Below are 21,057 nucleotides of genomic sequence, written 5' to 3' on the forward strand. Positions count from 1 at the left end.
TTGAGAGTAAAAGCACTAAGGGTAATGCCATGCCACATCATGTGAGAGTAAAAGCACGAAGGGTAATGATGTGTCATTTCATTTATATTGTTATAATTGTGTGTTATTGTGAGGTCATGGCACGATGGGTGTTTCCATACAGGCAAGGATGAGGGACATGCATTATGTTTGATGTATATGTTCATGTCTTTACCTTGAACTGTTATTGTCATAATTATAGATCTGATGTGACTTGTTGTTATTCTTCTGTCATTGATCTCTATTTCAATTGTTGTTGTGTTACTCATACCTTCTACTTGCTTAACTTGCAAATACCATGCCTATTTCTTGCTTTTATAATTATACTCATGTCGTATCTATTCTATTGCACTTTAGTATAAGCTTTCCACCATGTTAGTCATTCATGTCCTTACCTGTCAACTTGTAAAAATCATGTATTTCTGTCTTATTTATTATATTTGTACTTAGGCCTCCAACATGCTACTTAATTGAAGTTGATATTAATTGTTTTTCAATTGTTGCTATTAATTATGTGCTTTCTGCTTAGTCTTTTATTGTTGCCTACATGTATATCCTTGTTCATTGTTGTACTTGCATATTTCCTACTTTGTTATTCCTGTTATCGATATTTCTATCATCTGGTTGGTTCTGTTACTCATACATTTGGGAGGATGAGTTGAACGCACGAAGGGTATTGCCGTGCTAATTGATTTGTCAAAAATAAATATATACATACATATATATATATATATATATATATATATATATATATATATATATATATATATATGGTGAGGCAGAGATAAAAGCACGAAGGGTGTTACCGTGCCGTTTGACGTGATATCTTGGATATACTTCTTATACCAGGAAAGATTGTAAATCTACTACTGTGATTCCTTTTAGTAATTGTTGACTGTCTCACAGAGTTGTGCACGGTAACTTTATCTGTTATGCTTTGAACTGCTTTTACTGTTAATCTAATGTACATGTTATACCGATAAGCATCTTTTAACTAAAAGACTCGTCACTACTTCGACGAGGTTAGGCAAAATACTTACCAGTACATGTGGTCGGTTGTACTGATACTACATTTCTGTATGATGTGTACAGATTTTTGAAGTTGAGTTGCTGGTGATGTCGGGTGCTGATTCTGAAGATGTTCGCGCATTCTGGATATAGCTGCATCTTGTCCTTGGTAGCTTAGGTTTTGCTATTTTGTTTATGTATCATTGAAACGAACGTATTTATTCGTACCAGCTTTGTAAATTCCAAGTCTTTGAAGCTCATGAGTCGTACTACCAGGTTTTGGGTAAATTGTAAATGTTCAGTTATTTATTCTTTATTTTCTTATAATCGTCTATTAGTTGGCTTACCTAGCGGGTTGAGTTACATGCCATCACGACCAGAGATTTTTTTGGGTCGTGACAATAATCTATGAACGTTTTACTGTAGGTTCAATAATCAACCTAATTAAACCATCACTTTTTACTGTAAGGGGCTTGGCTCAATCTTCCCAATTCATCTCCAATTTTTCTCCTTCGGTCTCATTTCTGAAGAGCGTTACTTCATTTATCTTCTCTTTTTATTTTCCATTTTGTATTCTCTTCCATATACATCCAACCTTTCTTGTTTGTACAATGGAATGGACCATCGATCTATCTCTCCAAGGCGAGTAAAGCAACCGCGAGTAGGCCCCCAAATTTTCGGGCCCCATTTTTCACTAGGTCTATGAATTATTATTATTTTAAAATGAGTATTTTCTAAAGTAAAAAGTATTATTTTTAATTGATTTGTTATTGTTGCTGACTAGGTATGACAATATATTTCGTTTTCTATTTAGGAATAAAAAACCGAGTTCACTAGATGATCAACAACAACAACATCTCAGTATAATTCCACAAGTGGGGTCTGAGGAGGGTAATATGTACGCAGACCTTACCCCTACCCCGAGGGGCAGAGAGGCTATTTCCAGGAGACCCTCGGCTCAAGAGAGCAACAAGAGACAATATATTAGTACTATCAATAGGCTTACATAACATAAAATAAAAATAACAACAATATAAGAAATATAGGAAATACGAAAATGATGGAGAAAAGGATGTAAAGTATACTAATATCCAACAGATATAGCGCTGCATCAGTAGCTGATCAGTAGCATCCTAAGACTAACTCCTAAATAGTTAGTCTCACTCTAGTGCACTGTATTAATATTCACAAACTACCCTCTAACCTACAACCTTAATGCTCGACCTCCACAATTCCCTGTCAAGGGTCATGTCCTCGGAAATCCTAAGTCGTGTCATGTCCTGCCTGATCACCTCCCCCAATACTTCTTAGGCCTCCCTCTACCTCTCCTCGTGCCCACCACCGCCAGTCGCTCACACCTCCTCACTGGTGCATCAGTGTTCCTCCTCTGAATGTGCCCGAACCATCAGAGTTCACTAGATGATCAAAATTTCTGGAAATATATTTTGTTAACCTTGAAAGCTCCTTAAAACATAGTAAGTAGTCACTTAAGTTGATATTGGTGGTTTAAACTTAATTTCCAAATAAAAGTGTTAGGAAAATAGATTTCAAATAATATATATACAAAAAAAATTATGAAAAAAATTAAAGCCTCTCAGCAAGATTTGGCTTTAGGCCACCAACTGCGTTGAACCACCCCTAAATCCAAACATCTAATCTGGGAAAATAAGTTCAGCGAGCAGCTAACAGCGGCATCTAGATGTTTGAAATTTAAAGAGAACACAATATATTGGTACAGTGCACTTATATTTCCAAGTAAAGAAAGAATAGTTGTCATCTACCAATCTCACCCCTGTAAAATTACGAAGGCTGCATGCAATCAGCAACTTCTTGGTCGTCTACAATTTTCTCCACATTTACATACAAAGCTATTCAGGTAGAATCATCTGCGCCGCCAACTAATTTTCTTTTGGAGATATCACAAAATCTGGGAAACATTCTAGGAACCATGATCTCCACATACATTACTTATAACATTAAATTTACATACACCATTTCATCAGTTAAATAAAAGAAAAGTATGTGCCTGAATGTTCAATGTATAAATCAACCTCTTCCTGCATTACCATGGCGTTGATTTCGGAAGTAGCTAAGTAGTTGTTGAGCCTGCATGCAGCCACAAAAGCAAAATTTAGACATACCCAAAATAAAAAAGGGCTAAAGTGATAATGCACGTATTAGAACTTAATGCAAGGGGAACTTTCAAGTGGATATTAAGTCATTAGAGTGCTTAAAAGTCCAACTGAAGGAGTAAATTAGTCAAGGACTATTTTGGTCATTTTTGTAATTAGTTAATAAATAGTGACATTTCGGGTTTATTTCACTAGTTGGCTTTGATGAAGAACACAGATACTCATTGCAAGTGTAGGGATCATCATGCCTCTCTTGGATTAATTTAGGTTAAAGTAATTCTTGTATGAGTCATTTCATTTCTCCCTTGATTATATTTTGTTATTGAATGTTAATGACTTTGTTTTCAAGTTAATTGCTTACTTGGGGTTTACTAATTGCATTCAAAACTTAGTTTAATCCTTCTTTCTGCTATCCTTGATTAGTGATTATTACTATGATTTGAAGGGTTTATATAGTTTATGGTTAAGTTCTTGTCATTTCAACCCCAATCCCTAATTCAGCTATCACTTCTATTGCTTTATATTCCCATTTCAAGGTGTTATTATTGGGTTGATTAGTTGATACCAGTATAATTTAACATGTTATAACAGGTTACTTGCTCTATTTTCCAAGTTATCATATTACTTCTGCTATAAATAGTTACTTGTTATTTGCTGGATAACTTAACCTGATGATGCAAAAATATTACTCCAGTATCAGTGCAAAGAAATTAAAGCAAGAAAATGGATGAAATTTCTGGCATCAGACCTTTTCTCTTGCTCTTGGGGTGCCGGACTGTGACAATGCCACTAATGGAGGTACAGCTCCTTCCTGGAGAACCATGTTGCAGAACCTGCTACTGTTAGTGCATAGTTGCAAGAGAGCAGCTGCTGCATTCTCCTTACCCCTTGCGGAGCCCAGCTCAACAACCTCAACAAGAAGAGGAATCCCTCCTTCCTGACCGATTTCTGCTCGTCCCTCGGGAATGGTAGCAAGGTTGGACAAAACTGCAACAGCCTTGTCAACCATCCCAGTAGCAGGGTCCATCAACTCTACGAGATACTTTACCGCACCAGCCTGTATTATACGAGACTTGTTCTCATGAAGTATTGACAAGTTAAATAAAGCTGTCGCTGCATCTTTCTTGCCCCTTGGAGTTCCATTTCCCAGTAAATCAACAAGAGGTTTGATTGCTCCAGACCTCCCAATCTTCATCTTGTTTTCCTCCATCACGGAAAGGCTAAAAAGAGTAGCAGCAGAATTTTCTTTGGCCTCGGCGCTCCCTGTTTGGAGGACATGAATCAGAGGTTCGATTGCATCAGCATTTGCAATGGCACACTTGTTGTTGTCATTAATTGACAAGTTGAGAAGTGCAGTAACAGCATCTTCCTGTACTTTCATGTCTTTTGAGTGAAGTAGGTTAACCAACGAGCTGATAGCGCCACAATTTGCAATTACCATACGGTTATCCATATTATGCTTGGCAAGTAACCGGAGTTCAGCTGTAGCATTTCTCTGCATATCAAGGGAAGTGCTCTTCAACTCCTCAATCAACTTTTTTACTTGCTCCTCAACTTCTGAAAGATCAGCCCTTCTTTCAACTGTAGCGGAAGAAACTATTCTTGGAAACCTCTCGGTTGGTCTGCGCCAGATCAGTTGATTACGAGGTCTCATCTCTGGTGTATATGGAAATTCTGGCTCCTTTGGAAGGACAGAAGCAGCAGGCTTGGAATCCAACCCAACATCCCCTGAAGCAACAGAAGAATCTTCTGACAACTTGTTTCCATCACCAGGAATTACCGGGGAAAAGTTTGAATTAGAAAGCGTGCTAGGTGCCGAGGTTGTTCGATTATGACCCAGAGGGAACTGGTCATCAGCTACTAATGTACTATGACCATGTGAACTTATCTCTCCGGAGTGGGCCATCCGGTCTTCACTCTTAATACGCATCCTTTCAACATCAAAAGCAAGAATATTACCACCAACTCCAGGTAAAGATTCCTCTGAAGAGGAACGGGGATGAGATGGAGATGATTCTTCTCTTTGGCTTACAGTTGATGAAATCAAACTCTTTCTCGGAGAACCTGAAGATTGCGTGGAGTCTGGTGACAAAGATGGCTGGTTCAAGCTCAAAGACTTCATGGGATCAGGCAGCTTTACATTGTTTATTTCGCACCAGTTTGCGATAAGTGCCTTAACAGTGTAATTAGGAATGAGATTTGTATGTCCCAGAGTTTGCCGTGTTTTGGGGCAAACAGTGAGGCCAAGATCAATCCATCTCCTAATAAAAGCCCTCTCATAGGTTTGACCAGAAGCGACAATTACAGGGTCAGTCATCAACTCAAGTGAAAGAGGACAGCAAAAATCAGGAGGTATTGGCACAGCGGTACAACTCTGGGACTGTTTTGTAGTAACAAAGCAATCGTGCATATGAGAAACAAGAGTTATCATTTGCTCAATATATTCAACAACTTCACTCTTTTCAGCTTGTTCAGCATTCTCTTTCAATTTTTCAAGGGCCACAAGCTCAATCAAAAGCTCTTGGTTTGAGTTCAAGCTTAGGCAATCAGCAATTTTGGCAAAGCTATCTGAGCTGGTTCCCAAGCCTTCCACTTGAGCTTTAATAACCTTTGTGATTGTCACTGATATCATTTCATAATCTACATACTTAATTTTCAGTATATAGAGCTGCCATCCAAACAAAAGACATCCACGTTAAAATTGGAGGAAAATTAACAAACACAATGAAGAAAGAGAGAGAGAGATAGAGACAGAGAGAGTGGGGAGGAAGATTTCACAGCAGGGTCAGATGAATGAAACTCTAAGTTGCTCGGACTCGGGTGTGGATCTAGAGGTCGGCTCTTTCATGATGTAAATTTTAAGATTCGGAGTACAAATCCAGGTACGGATATAGGTGCGGGGACAGCTAAAAGTAATTCAAATATCTAAAAATAGAGTTCTAGAAATATGTCTAAATTATGAATATTATGTGGAAAAAATTACAAGGTATTCCAAGAAGAGAAAATATTGATCAAGCGGAGAATCCAAGAAGGAGATAAAAGGAAAAGGACTAACATAGAAATTTCTATATAAAAGGTATTCCATTTTCTTTAGTTTCAACCCTAACTTTTGCTTTGATTTGTTTCTGTCCTGAATTTCTCCGTCGATTTTGGTCAAAGTACCTAAAAGCAGTTGACCAAATCCGCTACGGATCCCACACCCATGTCGTGTCAAGACGCAGGGGCGGATGCACCTTCAACGAAGCGGTGTCACGCGACACCGCTTCGTCGGCTAAATATATGCATCAATACCGTGAGAAAACGAATAAGTAGAAAAAAATGACACCACTTGATACAAATTGTCTCTTGGCATGTTGGTTAAGTGTTTGATTTTGCTCTAATAGGTCAGAGGTTCAAACCTCAACTGATTATGTAGAATTGAACTAGGACCTTTTCTAACTTAAGATTAAAATCAATGGTCTAGGGTTATTTTTTGTCTAAAAATATGATAACTAAAGTTATTTATTTTCGTTCTTTTAAAACTTTCGACACCACTTATAAAAATTTCTGCATACGCCCCTGTCAACACGGGTGCGTCACCAAAAGTGAAGAGTCCGAGCAGCTTAGATGAAAACTAAAGGATAGAAAGAACAGACATGTTCTTAGTTCCTACCTCAAGAGTTGTCAAAGTTACATCAGCTGGAAGGCTTTTATGAGAAGATTTAAGAAGCTCAAGTATTTCCAGGCTACATGATCGAATTTTCCCAATCAATGGTTCAGCTTGCAGGACCTATATATCATCAAAAATCAAAACATCAGCAAGAAAGATACTATACAATTTAGCTGAAAATACTGAAAATGTGTTACATGTTAGTCATGAAGATTATATGAGCACAAAAAGAAACAACAATAAAGTTTTCTTTATTTTAAAAAGTTTTAAGTACTATTAGTGCAGACTGTAATAAGATAATCTGCTTATTGAAGACATGAAAGTTATGACAAGAGGACAGATCTCCAAACGTACAAAATAAACTTTACTGCACAGCGGTTCCAAGGTTTCGAATAGCTCCCTCAGTTCATCAACACATTGAGCCAGCCCAGCAAACGCTTTCAGAAGCAGCTCACCAGAAGCAGCTTCAACATCAACGATGGCGTCAAGAATCGGCTTTACAAGCTTCAGTATATCCTCAATCTTACAATAATATCTACGAACCAGTTCACCACTTATGTGATCACTTGATGATAAATGGGAAAAACAGGAGATATTGTTGAGAAGCACTTTTAACAATGATATCTCCATTCCACCTGGTCAATTAGAATCAAAGTCCTCAGTAAACCAAATCAATAATATACACCAAAATTATACACTTCAGTTGAATCACAGAGGATAAAATGGATAAATTATCTCTTCAATTCAGGAGATAAGAAAACTGATCTGCAATCTATGCCAAAAATTAAGAGAAAATTAAGTCGCAATATTGTATAGAAGCACTTTAGCTAAATCACTAGCTGAGAATTTCCAGGAATACAGCTGATTCTTATCTTTAAAACAGTCATTCAGATAAGGATCTCTGACATTCTAAAAGGATTTAAAATTTGCTTCATTTGAGCCAAAAAAAGTATATTTCAAAGACACAAGTGTCACGAGGAAGATGATGGTCATGCTCATAATTTTTTTTCTTAAGTTTGTTCATAATCTTAATGTGTTCTCATATCACACTTTTAGCAATGCTACTCTTGGACTTTGCCACTTTGGACTAAACGTGCTCCCTCATCCTTCTCTATGTGTTACATTTTATTTCCCAGAGTTCCTCCCATGCTCTTTTCAGAAATTTAGTAATAACGTGTCTCCTCCTTCAATTATGTACTACACTACCTGTTTGAGTTAAATACTCTGAAAGTGTATCGATAAAGTAAAAATTTATGCCCATTACATTATTTGTATGAGCCATGTTATTAGAGTGCATAACAGGGAAGTCTGATGACTTCACTGAGTATCAAAAAAATAAAAGTCTAAAACTTATACAAATATGAATATTAACTCATTTATTGCACAAGCATGTTTACAAAGAAAAGGAATATCCACTATGCAAATTTAGCAGTTATGCAGATTTAGCAGTCCCCACTTGTGAGATTTCATTTGGCTGTTGTTGTTGCAAATTTAGCAGTCATGTTGGAAAGACATCAAGGCTACTACAACAAGGACAATCAAATTGTATATTTGTTACAACTTGTCCATGGGATTAACAACATCATACATGAAAAATGACATTTCGAAGAGATTGCTGAATAGAGGGAAACAATGTTGTATCAAACGAAGGTCCAATATATGCATAATATGAATGTGGTAGAACTGTAGATAATAAAATGAATATACAATCATACAAGATTGGACCACTAGAGATAATCACAGCCGACAGATGGTGCAAGTAGTACACATAGAAGATAAAATATGAGAAGGTTGCCTGAGTTAGTCCATGTCTAACCTCTAGATGTACGGGTTAAGGGCAACGATACGATGATTGACAGTGTTAAAACAGGACAAGAATGACCTGAAATCACAAAAAGCAAAGTGATTCCAAAAGACTTAAAACTCTTTTGAAAATCAACGTAGGCTAAGCTAAGAACATAATATAATGGAACAAAAGAATCTATATAATAATATTCACTAGTTGTGAGCAGTGTTTAAAAAAGTGCTCGCTTCATCGCTTTAAGCGAGAAGCGATGCGAAGCGACAGAGGCAGCGCTTCAGGCTGTTGAAGCGACTCAGGTCAGGAAAAGCGACCGCTTCTCTGTAAAAAGCAAGAAGCGGTAAAGCGAGTTGAAGCAACAGAAGCGTCCGCTTCTCTATTTTAAAATACCCAAGCCCTATTTTATTAAAAACGAGGTTTTTGGATTAAACACTGGTCTGGACTTCTTCAACAGCAGCGACTAGGGTTCTTCAACATCCAACAGCAGCGACTTCTTCTTCTCTTCTTCATCTGCTTCTGATTTCTGAAAGAATCTCAAAGCATCAACTAGTGCTTTTCTTCTTCTTCTTCAACAGCAGTGACTTATTCTCAAGACGTCAACGGGTATGTTCTGAACTTCTGATTTTCATTCTTCTTCTTCTTTTTCTTTTTCTTTCTAAACGTCCAAAAAGCGGCGAAATACTGGCGAATTTTTTTTTTTTTTACTTTCGGTTCTTTCTCAGAAAATTACTGCCCAATTTTTCCAGTTTTTAACAGAGAATTCCTCTAATTTTTTATATCCTTTATTCTTAGTTCTTATTGTCTTTCTTATGTGTTATGTAGTTGTTCTTTTAATGGCGCCAAAAGAAGATAGGAAAGACCCGGCTTGGGCTTACTCTGCAAGAGTTAGCGAGACCAACAAGATGGCCATTAGATGTCTTTTTTGTGATAAGATTTCAAATGGGGGAATCTATCGTCAAAAAGCGCATCTAATCGGTGGTGATCCAAATGTCGCATCTTGTCCTAAAGTTTCGTCGCATGTGAAGGAAGAATTGAAAGCATTCCTTCAAAACAGTATTTATTTTAATTTTTTTATGATTAATGAACAAGAGCTGTATAATCTTGATGATGACGATGATGAAACAGAAGAAAGTGACAATGCTTCGTCGCTTCCACCAAAATCACAAAAGCGGGGAAGGATGCTTCCACCAATGTCTTCTAGTTGTGGATCTACTGGCAAGAGCAAAGGCCCTATGGATTGTTACGTCCCGCAAAAATTTGGAGATAAGGGAGGAAAAAGTGGTAATCCTCAAATTGATGCCAAAGCGATTTTGAGGGATCGTGCAGTTACAATGTTTGCACGGTGGATGTATGATGCAGGTCTTTTTTTTAATTGTGTTAATTATACCGACACTTTTTCCGCTTTTATTGAAGTCGTAGGCCAATATGGTCCAGGAATGAAGCCTCCAACTTATTATGAAGTTAGAGGGTCATATCTATAAAAAGGGGTGGCAGATGTGAACAAAATTGTGGAGGAGCACAAAGTAGAATGAAACAAGTTTGGTTGTTCCATTATGATGGATAAGTGGACGGCAAGAAATAAAAAAATGATCATCAATATCTTGGTGAATTCTCCTAACGGTAAGCATGTTTCTTGAGTCCATTGATGCAAGCGACTCTTCGACTGATTCAACCAAAATGTACTCCTTGTTCAAGAGTACAATAGACTCTATTGGAGCAGAAAATGTTGTTCAAGTTGCCACGAACAACGCCAGTGAAAATGTTAAAGCTGGTGATTTGATGTATGTTGGGAACCCGTATATCTATTGGACTCCGTGTGCAGCACATTTCATTAATTTGATCTTCGGTGACATTTTCAAGGAAAGACCCTTCAGTACAGTCTTTAATCATGCAATTAGAATGCATTCCTATATTGTTCAAATGTCTTTGTTATTGAATATGATGAAGAGATTCACTAAAAAAAGAAGCTTGGTGAAACCTGCAAAAACAAGATCTGCTACTGCTTTCTTGACTTTGCATAGGATGTATGAGCAAAAAAGCAATTTGAAGAAGTTGTTTGTTTCAGATGAGTACACTAATAATGCCTATGGAAAGGAAGCTCGAGGGAGAGAATCCGCAGATATTATACTTTCTCCTTCATTCTGGAACAATGTGGTTCATGCATTGAAGTTTGGTGGTCCTTTAGTTAAAGTGCTACGTTTGGTGGTTGGGAGCAAAGGCCACCAATGGGCTACCTGTACGAAGCAATGGATAGGGCAAAGGAGGCTTGAACAAAGAAAATACAAAAGAGTCTTTGAGATCATATATAAAAGGTGGGATAGTAAACTTCATAGCCCTTTGCATGCAGCTGGACTTGTTTTGAACCCGGAACTATTTATGACAATGAAGAGAGGATTCTAGCAGATAAACCTTTGTGGAATGGATACTATGAATGTATTGAGAAGTTGATACCTGAAGAATCCGTGCAAGATAAAATAACAGAGCAATTTAGTATTTATAGGAATGTTGGGCAACTTTTTGGAAAAAACATGGCGATTAGACAAAGAAAGACGAAGCCACCAGGTGAGCGAGTACTTATATGTTGTTTTATAGTTAATAAGTTATTTCTTTATCAATATTATGTTTTGAAAATTTGTTCTACCTCTTCAGTTGAATGGTGGAAGCAATATGGTCATTCCACTCCAGATTTACAAAAGTTTGCCATCAAGGTTCTAAGTCTAACATGTAGCTCATCCGGGTGTGAAAGGAATTGGAGCGTGTTTGAGCATGTAAGAAATAAGAAGAAAGATTTAGTATATTGAGATAATTAAATTATATCTTAATTGTCCTAATCTTACTAATTACTTATTATTTGCAGATTCATATCAAAAAGAGGAACAAACTAACCTTGAAGCATCTCAATGATCTAGTCTTCATTAAGTACAATAGAAGATTGAGGCGTCGTTACAACGCTCGCAATGTAATTGATCCAATTAGTGTGGACAACATCGATGATGCTAATGAATGGCTAACTGGAGCTCCGGAAGATCATGCAGATGAAGAAGTATTTGCGGATACTTCTGATTTCATTTGGGGTGATGTTGCGGAGGCGCGTGGAATTGGGGAGAGGATTTATGGTTTGAGGGGGAATACCTCAACTTCAAGTTCACAGAGGAAGGGAAAAGAGGCAGCTACTTTGTCCCTAGTTGATGAAGAAGATGACGAGCAATATAATAATGATAGTGGAATACAAGAATTTGACAATCTTGTAGAAGAATAGTATGCTCATTTTGTGCTTTAATTGATGCTACTCTTTAGTTTTTTAATTGAAGTATTGAACATTTGCTTACAATTACATATGTTGTCTATGCATTATTCATTTTAATTTTTTTTTAAATTCCGCTTCACTTAAAAAAAGCAAGCGCTTCGCTTCTCGCTTCTCGTGAAATGGGGGTTGTCGTTTTTCCTCGCTTCATGCTCTTCACAACACTGGTTGTAACTAAGGAATTAGGATTAGTTGTTATTACACTTACATAAGGCCTGGTTTGTCAGATCATCAAGTTAGCAACTTATACATCCATGTGAGAATAAGTATGAGATCTAGAGCCCGTTTGGATTGGCTTAAAAGAAGTGGCTTTTCAGCAGAAATAGCTTTTAAGCCAAAAAGCAATAAGTTGGGGTTGCCCAGCTCATTGATTTTGGCTTGTTTTAAGCAGTTTTTTAGTTATTTTAAGCACTTTTTGACTTTGCCAAACACTGAAAAAAGCTAAAAGAGCTTAAAAGCTGTTTTGACCAACTTAAAAGCCAATCCAAACACCCTCCTAGAGAGCCCTCTTTTCTTGAATCTTCTATCTATTTGAGACGTGACCTTTAAAGTCAATATTACCACACTTACGGGGAAGGGAAATAAGACATCTTCTGAATCCAAAAATTATAAATTCCTGTTGCGTACTTTTACTGAGAACCTCATGCTCCACATGAGAAATACCACGTAAGATTTTGTCGTGTTGTAGCAACTTTAATATCTGAATGGAGAATATTTCTGTCAAATTACACAAGGTTATTTCGGCCCAACACCCCCCTCCCCCCCCCCCCCCAAAAAAAAAAAAAACCTCCTGAAGCTAGCTGGCTGATTCTGCATATGTATTCGGTCAACATTTGGCATCATTTGTCGTTCGCTACAAGTTTTACTATCTAGTTTAATGACTTCCTACTTTAACCTAATATCTAGTTTAATGACTTCTAACCTAATTTCCAGGATGTCTATAGGACATAACTCTCACATTTTTTAGTAACAATGGTGTTCGGGACAACATGCTAACTGATCCACCTGGCAAACTGCTACTAAACACAAGCACAAGTACCAAATAATCCTGCCGAGAAGACTGGAGCAGTTGCGGTCATACTGAGTGTCATAACGGGGATTTTGACCTGAAATCTCAAATCGTCACTCCAATGCCTTAACCGCTCAGCGATTCTTCCGACAACATAACACTCACTATTTAGATTTCAAAGTTGTTATTTCACTGCAGTTAGATACTATCAGAACACAATTCTATTTGAGACTTGAAACACAGCTAGAAAAGCAAGTGGGAATCTAAGATGGGTTTATAACAAGACTAAACTCTATTACTATGTGAGATGTTTCATTCTACACTATATTCTATTAAATGACCCAAGCCATGGCTTTCACTCTGATCTCATCAATATCAACTACTAATAAAATCCTTCTCTATAGCCTCTACGTTTTAAGTTATGATCATGGGGTTTGGACTTGCTCCCCAAATTAGCACCACAATGTAGCACAAAGATATTTCACTGTTGTATTATACAAACAATATACTCCTTTTGTCCCAATTCATGCGACAAATTGATTTGACACAAAATTTAAGGAAAAAAGACTTGAAATTTGTGATTTAAAACATCCCATTAATATTTATATGGCTATAATTCATCTCATTAAGGTAAAACAGGAAGTTAAAAATCAAAATTATTTCATCATTCTACTAAAAAGAAAAGCTGTGTCACATCAAATGGGACAGAGGAAGTAGGAAATAATTAAGCAAGCACCACCATAGTAAAAACGACTTGCAATTGTTGATGAAATTACAAGTATTTCAAGAGCTCATTTCAATTACTAAAGAAACTAGCACCTTAATTACACAGCAACAAGCATTGAAATGAAAAAATCCATATAAAAACAAAGAGAAGTAATCTCACCAATCAGAAAAGACCAAATAGAGAGGCTCTTGAGCACACAGTGAAATGAACAAAACCCTAGAAATACGGCTCAAATATTGAAGACCTAATTGATTCCACCAACCCAAAAATCAACGCGCTTTGAGGAAATTTCTCAAGAATTCACCACCCTCAACTTTAACAAAATTGTCAATTCCGGCAACTTCAACTCCGAATTTTTCCTTAATTTGGATATAATCAGAACCAGATTAGAGCTAAGCAACTGTGTGCAATTGGGGGTTTTAGATTGTGGATTATTGTTGCTGGTGTCCGAAAATGGTAAGACACAGAGCCAAGTTGGATTAATAAATGGATTGTTTTTTTTTTAAGCTTTATACTTTTAGTAGTATAAAAGAAAGGTCATTTAAGGCCGACTTTATGTGTATTTGACTTTGTGTTCCTTCTTTGACACCAACGTCTTTGACTTGAATATGTAGAACAATTATTATACTACGGAGTATATAACTTTAAAACTTGAACATGCCAAAAATAAGGTTAAATTTCACGGATGGTCATATAACTACGATATTTTTTCATTAAAGTCATATAATTTTTTTCTCACACAAAAATTATACAACTATAATTTTTTTCACCAAAGTCATATAACTATATTTTCTCACACAAAAATCAAAAAACTTTTACTAACTTACACAAAAATCATAGTAATCGATATAATTTTTCAGTAGTATTTTCTTATTTTGTATTTATTTTTTATTTTCAGTCTAATAAATAATAATCCAATTAAAATAGGAATGACCCAACCTGACTTGACCCACGCGACCCAATACCATATATACAAATAAAAATAATACTAAAAGTGAATAGTAAATCCTTCAAAACATGATACTTCTATCTTTTATTTTTCTTTTCAAGATTTTTATTCAAATTCGTAGCATTTTTATTTCAAGTGCTCTCAAATTATACATCTTATTTCTTTATTTTTTTGTCAGAATCTCATACATTCCGAACTAAGGTTTTTATGGGGGAAGAGTTCACTTTCGTATTATTTTAACTTGCGTATATGGTTATTGAGTCAGGCTGGGTTGTGCCATTTCTATTTTAAGGGATGGGTTGGGTCATTCCTATTTTAAGGAAAAAATATAAGATTAACCGACCGGTCGAAACTAATTACATTTGCTAGCCGAAAATATATAAAAAGTACTTTATCAGCTATTATTTTTGGGAGGGCTAAAATATATTCATATTTCTCCTATTTTAATTGTTTATTAGACTATAGTAATATGATCATTTGTGAAATTTACCCCATAAAATAAGTATATTCAAAATGCTAAAAGAAGTATAGTGTTACTAATAATAGCTTGTTTGGCCAATCTTTGGGAAGCTAAAAATATTTAGTTTAGAGATTTGATGTATTTGGTCAAGTTTTTTGAAAAAACATAAATACTTTTGGATAGTAACACAAGTTGCTTTGAGAAGGTGAAAAACAGCTTCTCACTAAAAGCAATTATTTAAAGTTTGTCCAAACATAAATTGATGTCTAATATTGACAAAAGTGATTTCAAGTTGATTAGCCAAACACAAACTCCTATTTTCAAAAGTACTTTTTGAAAAGCATTTCTATCAACAATCACTTTTCAAAATAATTTTAAAAGTTTGGCCAAATCGACTATAAATAGTAGTTTGTTTGGCCAAGCTTCCTAAAACTACTAATTTTGAGAAATATTTTTGTCAAAACAAATTTTTCAAAAACTACTTTTAGAGATTATGTTTGGCTAAATTCATTTAAGAAGTCCTTTTAGTATTTGATAAAATTATGTTTGGCCAATTTTTTTAAAAAAAAATATTTTTTTTAGTGCAACTATGAAAAAAAACAGTATTACTATCAACTTACAATTAATACTTACTATTTAACTATATACCCTACTACTATCATCAGGACTTTGTCAATTTTACTACATACCCTACTACTATGACCATGTTTATTGTTCCAAGTGTAAAATGGCCCAAATGACCTCAAATCCTTTAAGGAGCATACTCCAACACAATACTTGAAATCCCTGGAGATAGGAGAGTAACATAGAGAGACAGACTTTCTAGAGAGAGACTCTCATCTCTTACTACACCTAACCCAATGGACAACACACCCAAAATACCTAATATACCATCGGAACCACCAAATACAAACCATATGGAGGAAGATACTTCCCAAACACACTCCTACAAAGAAATGCTTCTTGATAAACAGACCACTTTGTATCGGATCTTGAAAAGCCAGAATTTGATCTAAAGGACAAGGAAAATCTAGGCCCAATTCTTCTCTCCCAAGAGGACAAAAGTAGATTGTATGAGCCATGGCGTTTCTCGGTCATCATTAAACTTTTGGCCGGCGTGTGCCACATTATCTTCTCCGATTCAAATTAATTGAACTATGGAACCCATTCGAACATTTAATCTTGATTGACCTAGGATGAGATTTCTTCATAGTCAAATTTAGTAAGGAAGAAAATTTGATCAAGGCTATACACCAAGGCCCATGGTTCGTATCCGAGAGTTTCCACTGTATCAGACGATGGGAACCAAAATTTGTCCCACAAGAAGCCACCCTATCTTCACTGCGATATAGGTACGACTTCTCCAGGTGCCCATCGAATTCTATGACAAAGAAGTTCTAGAAAAAGTTGGCAGGAAGCTTGGGAAGCTTGTCAAAATCGATATGTGCACCTCAGCAACGCTAAGGGGGAGATATGCCAGAATCTGCATCCAAGTTCCACTGAATCACCAGTCCCAACATCTGTCACCATTGGTGATCACAAGCAAGTGATTATCTATGAAGGTGAGAACGTCTTATTGTCACGATCCAAACCGATGGACCGCGACGGGCACCCGGTACCTTACTCAATCGAGTACCAATAAAACGTATCTTTTCATGACATGTTATCATAAATAACTGAGCCGGAGAAGCTGCCATGAAATAGGTAGAATACAACAGGTAATGCCAACTTATACATAAGACATATGGGCCTTTAAGACCAAAATAACCACTTGAACACTGAACATAGGCCGACAAGACCATACGATCTTTTACATACATGACATCTGTCTACAAGCCTCTAAGAATACATAATTTTCATAAAGGTTGGGACAGAGTCCCGCTACACCAAATAATACACATCTAACTCATACTAACCAAACAAGCAACTTCGAAGCAAATGGAGCGCACCAACATCTTCTGCTGAGCTGATAGACTACTTTGAGGGCTCTCGACCTGTCTATGGGGACCTGTGGACATGAAACGCAGCGTTCCCAGGCAAAAAGAGACATCAGTACGAATAATGTACTGAGTATGTAAGGCACATAAATAAGTACATAACAGACATGGAGGAAATATAGAGTATATGACTCCACGTATAAGTCTGGATAACTTTGTAAATCATAAAATAATTATAGTGTCATGCATATGCGTATGAGTGTCATGTCGTGCATAGGTACATGTTTCATAACATCATCGGCCTCTAAAGGCGTCCCATCATATCAACTCGACCATTGTGGTCAAAATCATCAATGTATACCAGCTGATCAAGTGGTGGTGCGTATATAATACCATAACATTTTCCATATCCCATATACATATATATATATATATATATATATATACGCGTATATAATACCATCTGGTCATGGGTCAATGTACATGAATGCAATGCATGAAAAGTATGTTAATAAAATCTCTTGGAGTATCATAAGACCATTATGCCTTTGAATAATATCATGAAGTAAACTTTTTCAACTAACGTATTTTTCTGAGACCCATGAACAGATGATAGAATAATATGACACATGGAGAATCAAGAACATATCTAGCATTTCTATAAATAGAGTCATTTATGAAAGTTGTACATTTGCACATTTCGTTTGCATCGTATGGATCATGCCAAAAGAAAGAAGGGATAGCCTTAACATACCTGGAGTAGGAAAAAAATCCGTATGACATTCTTGGAAAAGGATGCATTGTATTCCTTTAGTTGCAATGATTCATGTTTTTGTTGGAAATCATAAGAATAGCTAACGTTCTGTACTTCTTCTTAATTATCAACTTATGGCTAATGTTTCTAATTTGTGAGAATGGCAGATTTGTAGGAGTGGCTAATTGTCTTGATTGTTTACAAAGTATAAAGAAAGTGAAGTGTCTTTGTATTCAAGACATGGAAATGAAATTTTGTTGAAAGTTTTAGTGAAATGGATAATGCTCTTAAGAAATGAAATCATAAAGGTGAAGGATTATTGGAAATTCTTGGAATTGGAAAGAATATGTGGCTTTATGATACCTAATCAAGGAGTGACCCTTAGTCATTTCCTTATAATGTGGCTAGTTGCCACGTTTTTGGGGCCTCTAAGACCAAAATAACCACTTAAATACTGAACATAAGCCGACAAGGTCATACGATCTTTTACGTACATGACATCTATCTACAAGCCTCTAAGAATACATAATTTTTATAAAGGTCAGTATAGAGTCCCGCTACACCAAATAATACACATCTAACTCATACTAACCAAACAAGCAACTCTGAAGCAAATGAAGTGCACCAACATCTTCTACTGAGCTGATAGCCTACTTGGAGGGCTTTCGACCTATCTATAGGGACCTGCGGGCATGAAATGCAGCGTCCCCAGGAAAAAAGAGATGTCAGTACGAATAAGTGGATAAAAATTAATAATTCTCACCCCTAAAAACGTGGCAACTAGCCATATTATAAGGAAATGACTAAGGGTCACTCCTTGATTAGGTGTTATAAAGTCATATATTCTTTCCAATTCCAAGAATTTCCAATAACCCTTCACCTTTATGATTTCATTTCTTAAGAACATTAGCCATTTCACTAAAGCTTTCAAAAGAATTTCATTTCCATATCTTGAATACAAAGACACTTCACTTTCTTTATACTTTTTAAACAATCAAGACAATTATCCACTCCTACAAATCTGTCATTCTCACAAATTAGAAACATTAGCCATAAGTTGATAGTTAAGAAGAAGTACAGAACGTTAGCCATTCTTATGATTTTCAACAAAAACGTGAATCATTGTAACTAAAGGAGTACGGTGCAACCTTTTCCAAGAACATCATACGGATTTTTTCTTACTCCAGGTATGTTAAGGTTGTCCCTTCTTTTTTTTGGCATGATCCATACGATGCAAACGAAACGTGCAAATGCACAACTTTCATAAATGACTCTATTCATAGAAATGTTAGAGATGTTTATGTTCTTGATTCTCCATGTGTCATATTATTCTATCATCTATTCATGGGTCTCAGAAAAATACGTAAGTTGAAAAAGTTTATTTCATGATATTATTCAAAGGCATAATGGTCTTATGACACTCCAAGAGATTTTATTAACGTACTTTTCATGCATTGCACTCATGTACATTGACCCATGAACAGATGGTGTTATATATGCGTATATATGTATATGGGATATGATAAAGGTTATGACGTTATATACGTACCAACACCTTCAGCTAGTATACGTTGATGATTCTGCCCACAGTGGCCGATATAATATGATGGGATGCCCTCAGAGCCTGATGACATTATGAAATATGTACATATGCACGACATGACATTCATACGCATATGCATGACACTATAATTATTTCATGATTTACAAAATTATCCAGACTTACACATGGAGTCATTTACTCTATATTTCCTCCATGTCTGTTATGTACTTATTTATGTGTCTTACATGCTTAGTACATTATTCGTACTGACATCTCTTTTTTCCTGGGGACGTTGTGTTTCAAGCAACTCCGAAGCAAATGAAGTACACCAACATCTTCTACTGAGCTGATAGCCTACTTGGAGGGCTTTCGACCTGTTTATGGAGACCTGCGGGCATGAAATGCAGCGTCCCCAAGAAAAAAGAGATATCAGTACACCTTACAATCATGTTCATGTGGTACCTTGTATGGTACTAGTCCATAAATACCGAGTATTTAGCTTAGTCCGTATTTTATCCCAAAATGTCAAACTTTGACGAAATTCATTTTCTTTGATTTGCTTGCCCTTTCACTTTCATGAATTTACTTATCACTTATGAAATAGCATAATCCTTATAATCTCCAAATAATCTTTTACTTGGACTGGTGTCAATTACCTTATGACAAATTCAATGTACAATACTACATGGTGCAACATCATCCTGATGTTCATTACCTTACGACAAATTCAACGTACAATACAACAGGGTGCAACATCGTCGTAACTTAATACTGCGAAGTGTAACATCATCGTAATGTAATACTGCAAGGCGTAGCATCATCGTAATATAATACTACAGGACGTAACATCATCGTAATATTGCAGGGTATAACACCTATGTACAGGATGTGGAAGACTAGGTCACATCCTGAGAGGGTGTTCACACAGGCAAAAACCCAACTCACCACTAGCATAGGACAGCCCTGGCTACTCCAATACTAAAGCAAATAGTGACGAAGAAGAGGAATGGAAAACTGTATCCTTCCCCAGAAGACGCACGCAAGGACACCACACACAACAACACCAATCAACGAACCTGAATAGGAAAGGGAAAATCTTTTCCCAATCGAACGGCATCCAAGTTTGAATGTTCGATGCCATCTCCGGTAAGTTCCTCGAAACCCAAACCTTCCGTTATAATTCTAAGGCTAACTCTGTGCAACACAAGCCTAGCCAAGTGCACAAAAGGAATCTCACCCCCCACGAAGAATCAACCCACCAAGAGCCAGCCCATAAGGGACGAGCCCAACACAAGCACAAAAAAGAAAAGTTGGCCTAGAGGGGAGATACCCAACACCCAATAATGACAAGGGGCCTACACCCTAAAGGAAAAATACCTAGCCCCCCCCCAGAAGCATGAAGTCAACAAGCCTAAAGGGCCTAGAGGGGAGTTTGACAGTAACTCAGGCGGAGCCCCACGCCAACCCCAAACCCAAGAGCACCCTAGTAGACCCAAATGATGAACCCTACTGTTCTACATCTTCCCTACCAACACACACTGTACAAAATCCGTCCATGGAAACTCAAGATCCAACCCTGAGAAATCCAAAAATCGTAACTGATTTGACAATAGCCATCAACTCAAACGGACTTCCTTTAATCCCATAACCAGTGTATTAGACACAGGTTACGAAGCAACTGTCATGGGCGTCAATCTAATCCCATCACCAGCCATGCCCCTTTATTACCCTAATAAACCCCCATTTAATAGTATTCCAAAAAAGGT

General features: G+C 36.6%; 2 protein-coding genes across 3 annotated transcripts; one reads left to right on the forward strand and one right to left on the reverse strand.

Moving 5' to 3' along the window:
* Window positions 1-2,755: 2,755 nt before the first annotated feature.
* LOC107799257 (U-box domain-containing protein 4-like) lies at window positions 2,756-14,219 on the reverse strand. 2 transcript variants are annotated; one of them, XM_016622348.2, is made up of 6 exons: window positions 13,808-14,219; window positions 8,624-8,689; window positions 7,162-7,442; window positions 6,811-6,927; window positions 3,907-5,826; window positions 2,756-3,132 (listed from the first exon to the last, which is right to left on the reverse strand). In XM_016622348.2, exons 3-6 carry the CDS (start codon window positions 7,435-7,437, stop codon window positions 3,073-3,075), a joined length of 2,373 nt encoding a protein of 790 aa, XP_016477834.1. In that variant the 5' UTR covers window positions 7,438-7,442; window positions 8,624-8,689; window positions 13,808-14,219; the 3' UTR covers window positions 2,756-3,072.
* On the forward strand, window positions 10,235-11,008 carry LOC107799256 (uncharacterized). The gene has a single exon (XM_016622347.1). It carries the CDS (start codon window positions 10,235-10,237, stop codon window positions 11,006-11,008), a length of 774 nt encoding a protein of 257 aa, XP_016477833.1.
* Window positions 14,220-21,057: the final 6,838 nt, after the last annotated feature.

This window comes from Nicotiana tabacum, chromosome 22 (genome assembly GCF_000715075.1).
Source record: "Nicotiana tabacum cultivar K326 chromosome 22, ASM71507v2, whole genome shotgun sequence".
Taxonomy (NCBI): Eukaryota; Viridiplantae; Streptophyta; class Magnoliopsida; order Solanales; family Solanaceae; genus Nicotiana; species Nicotiana tabacum.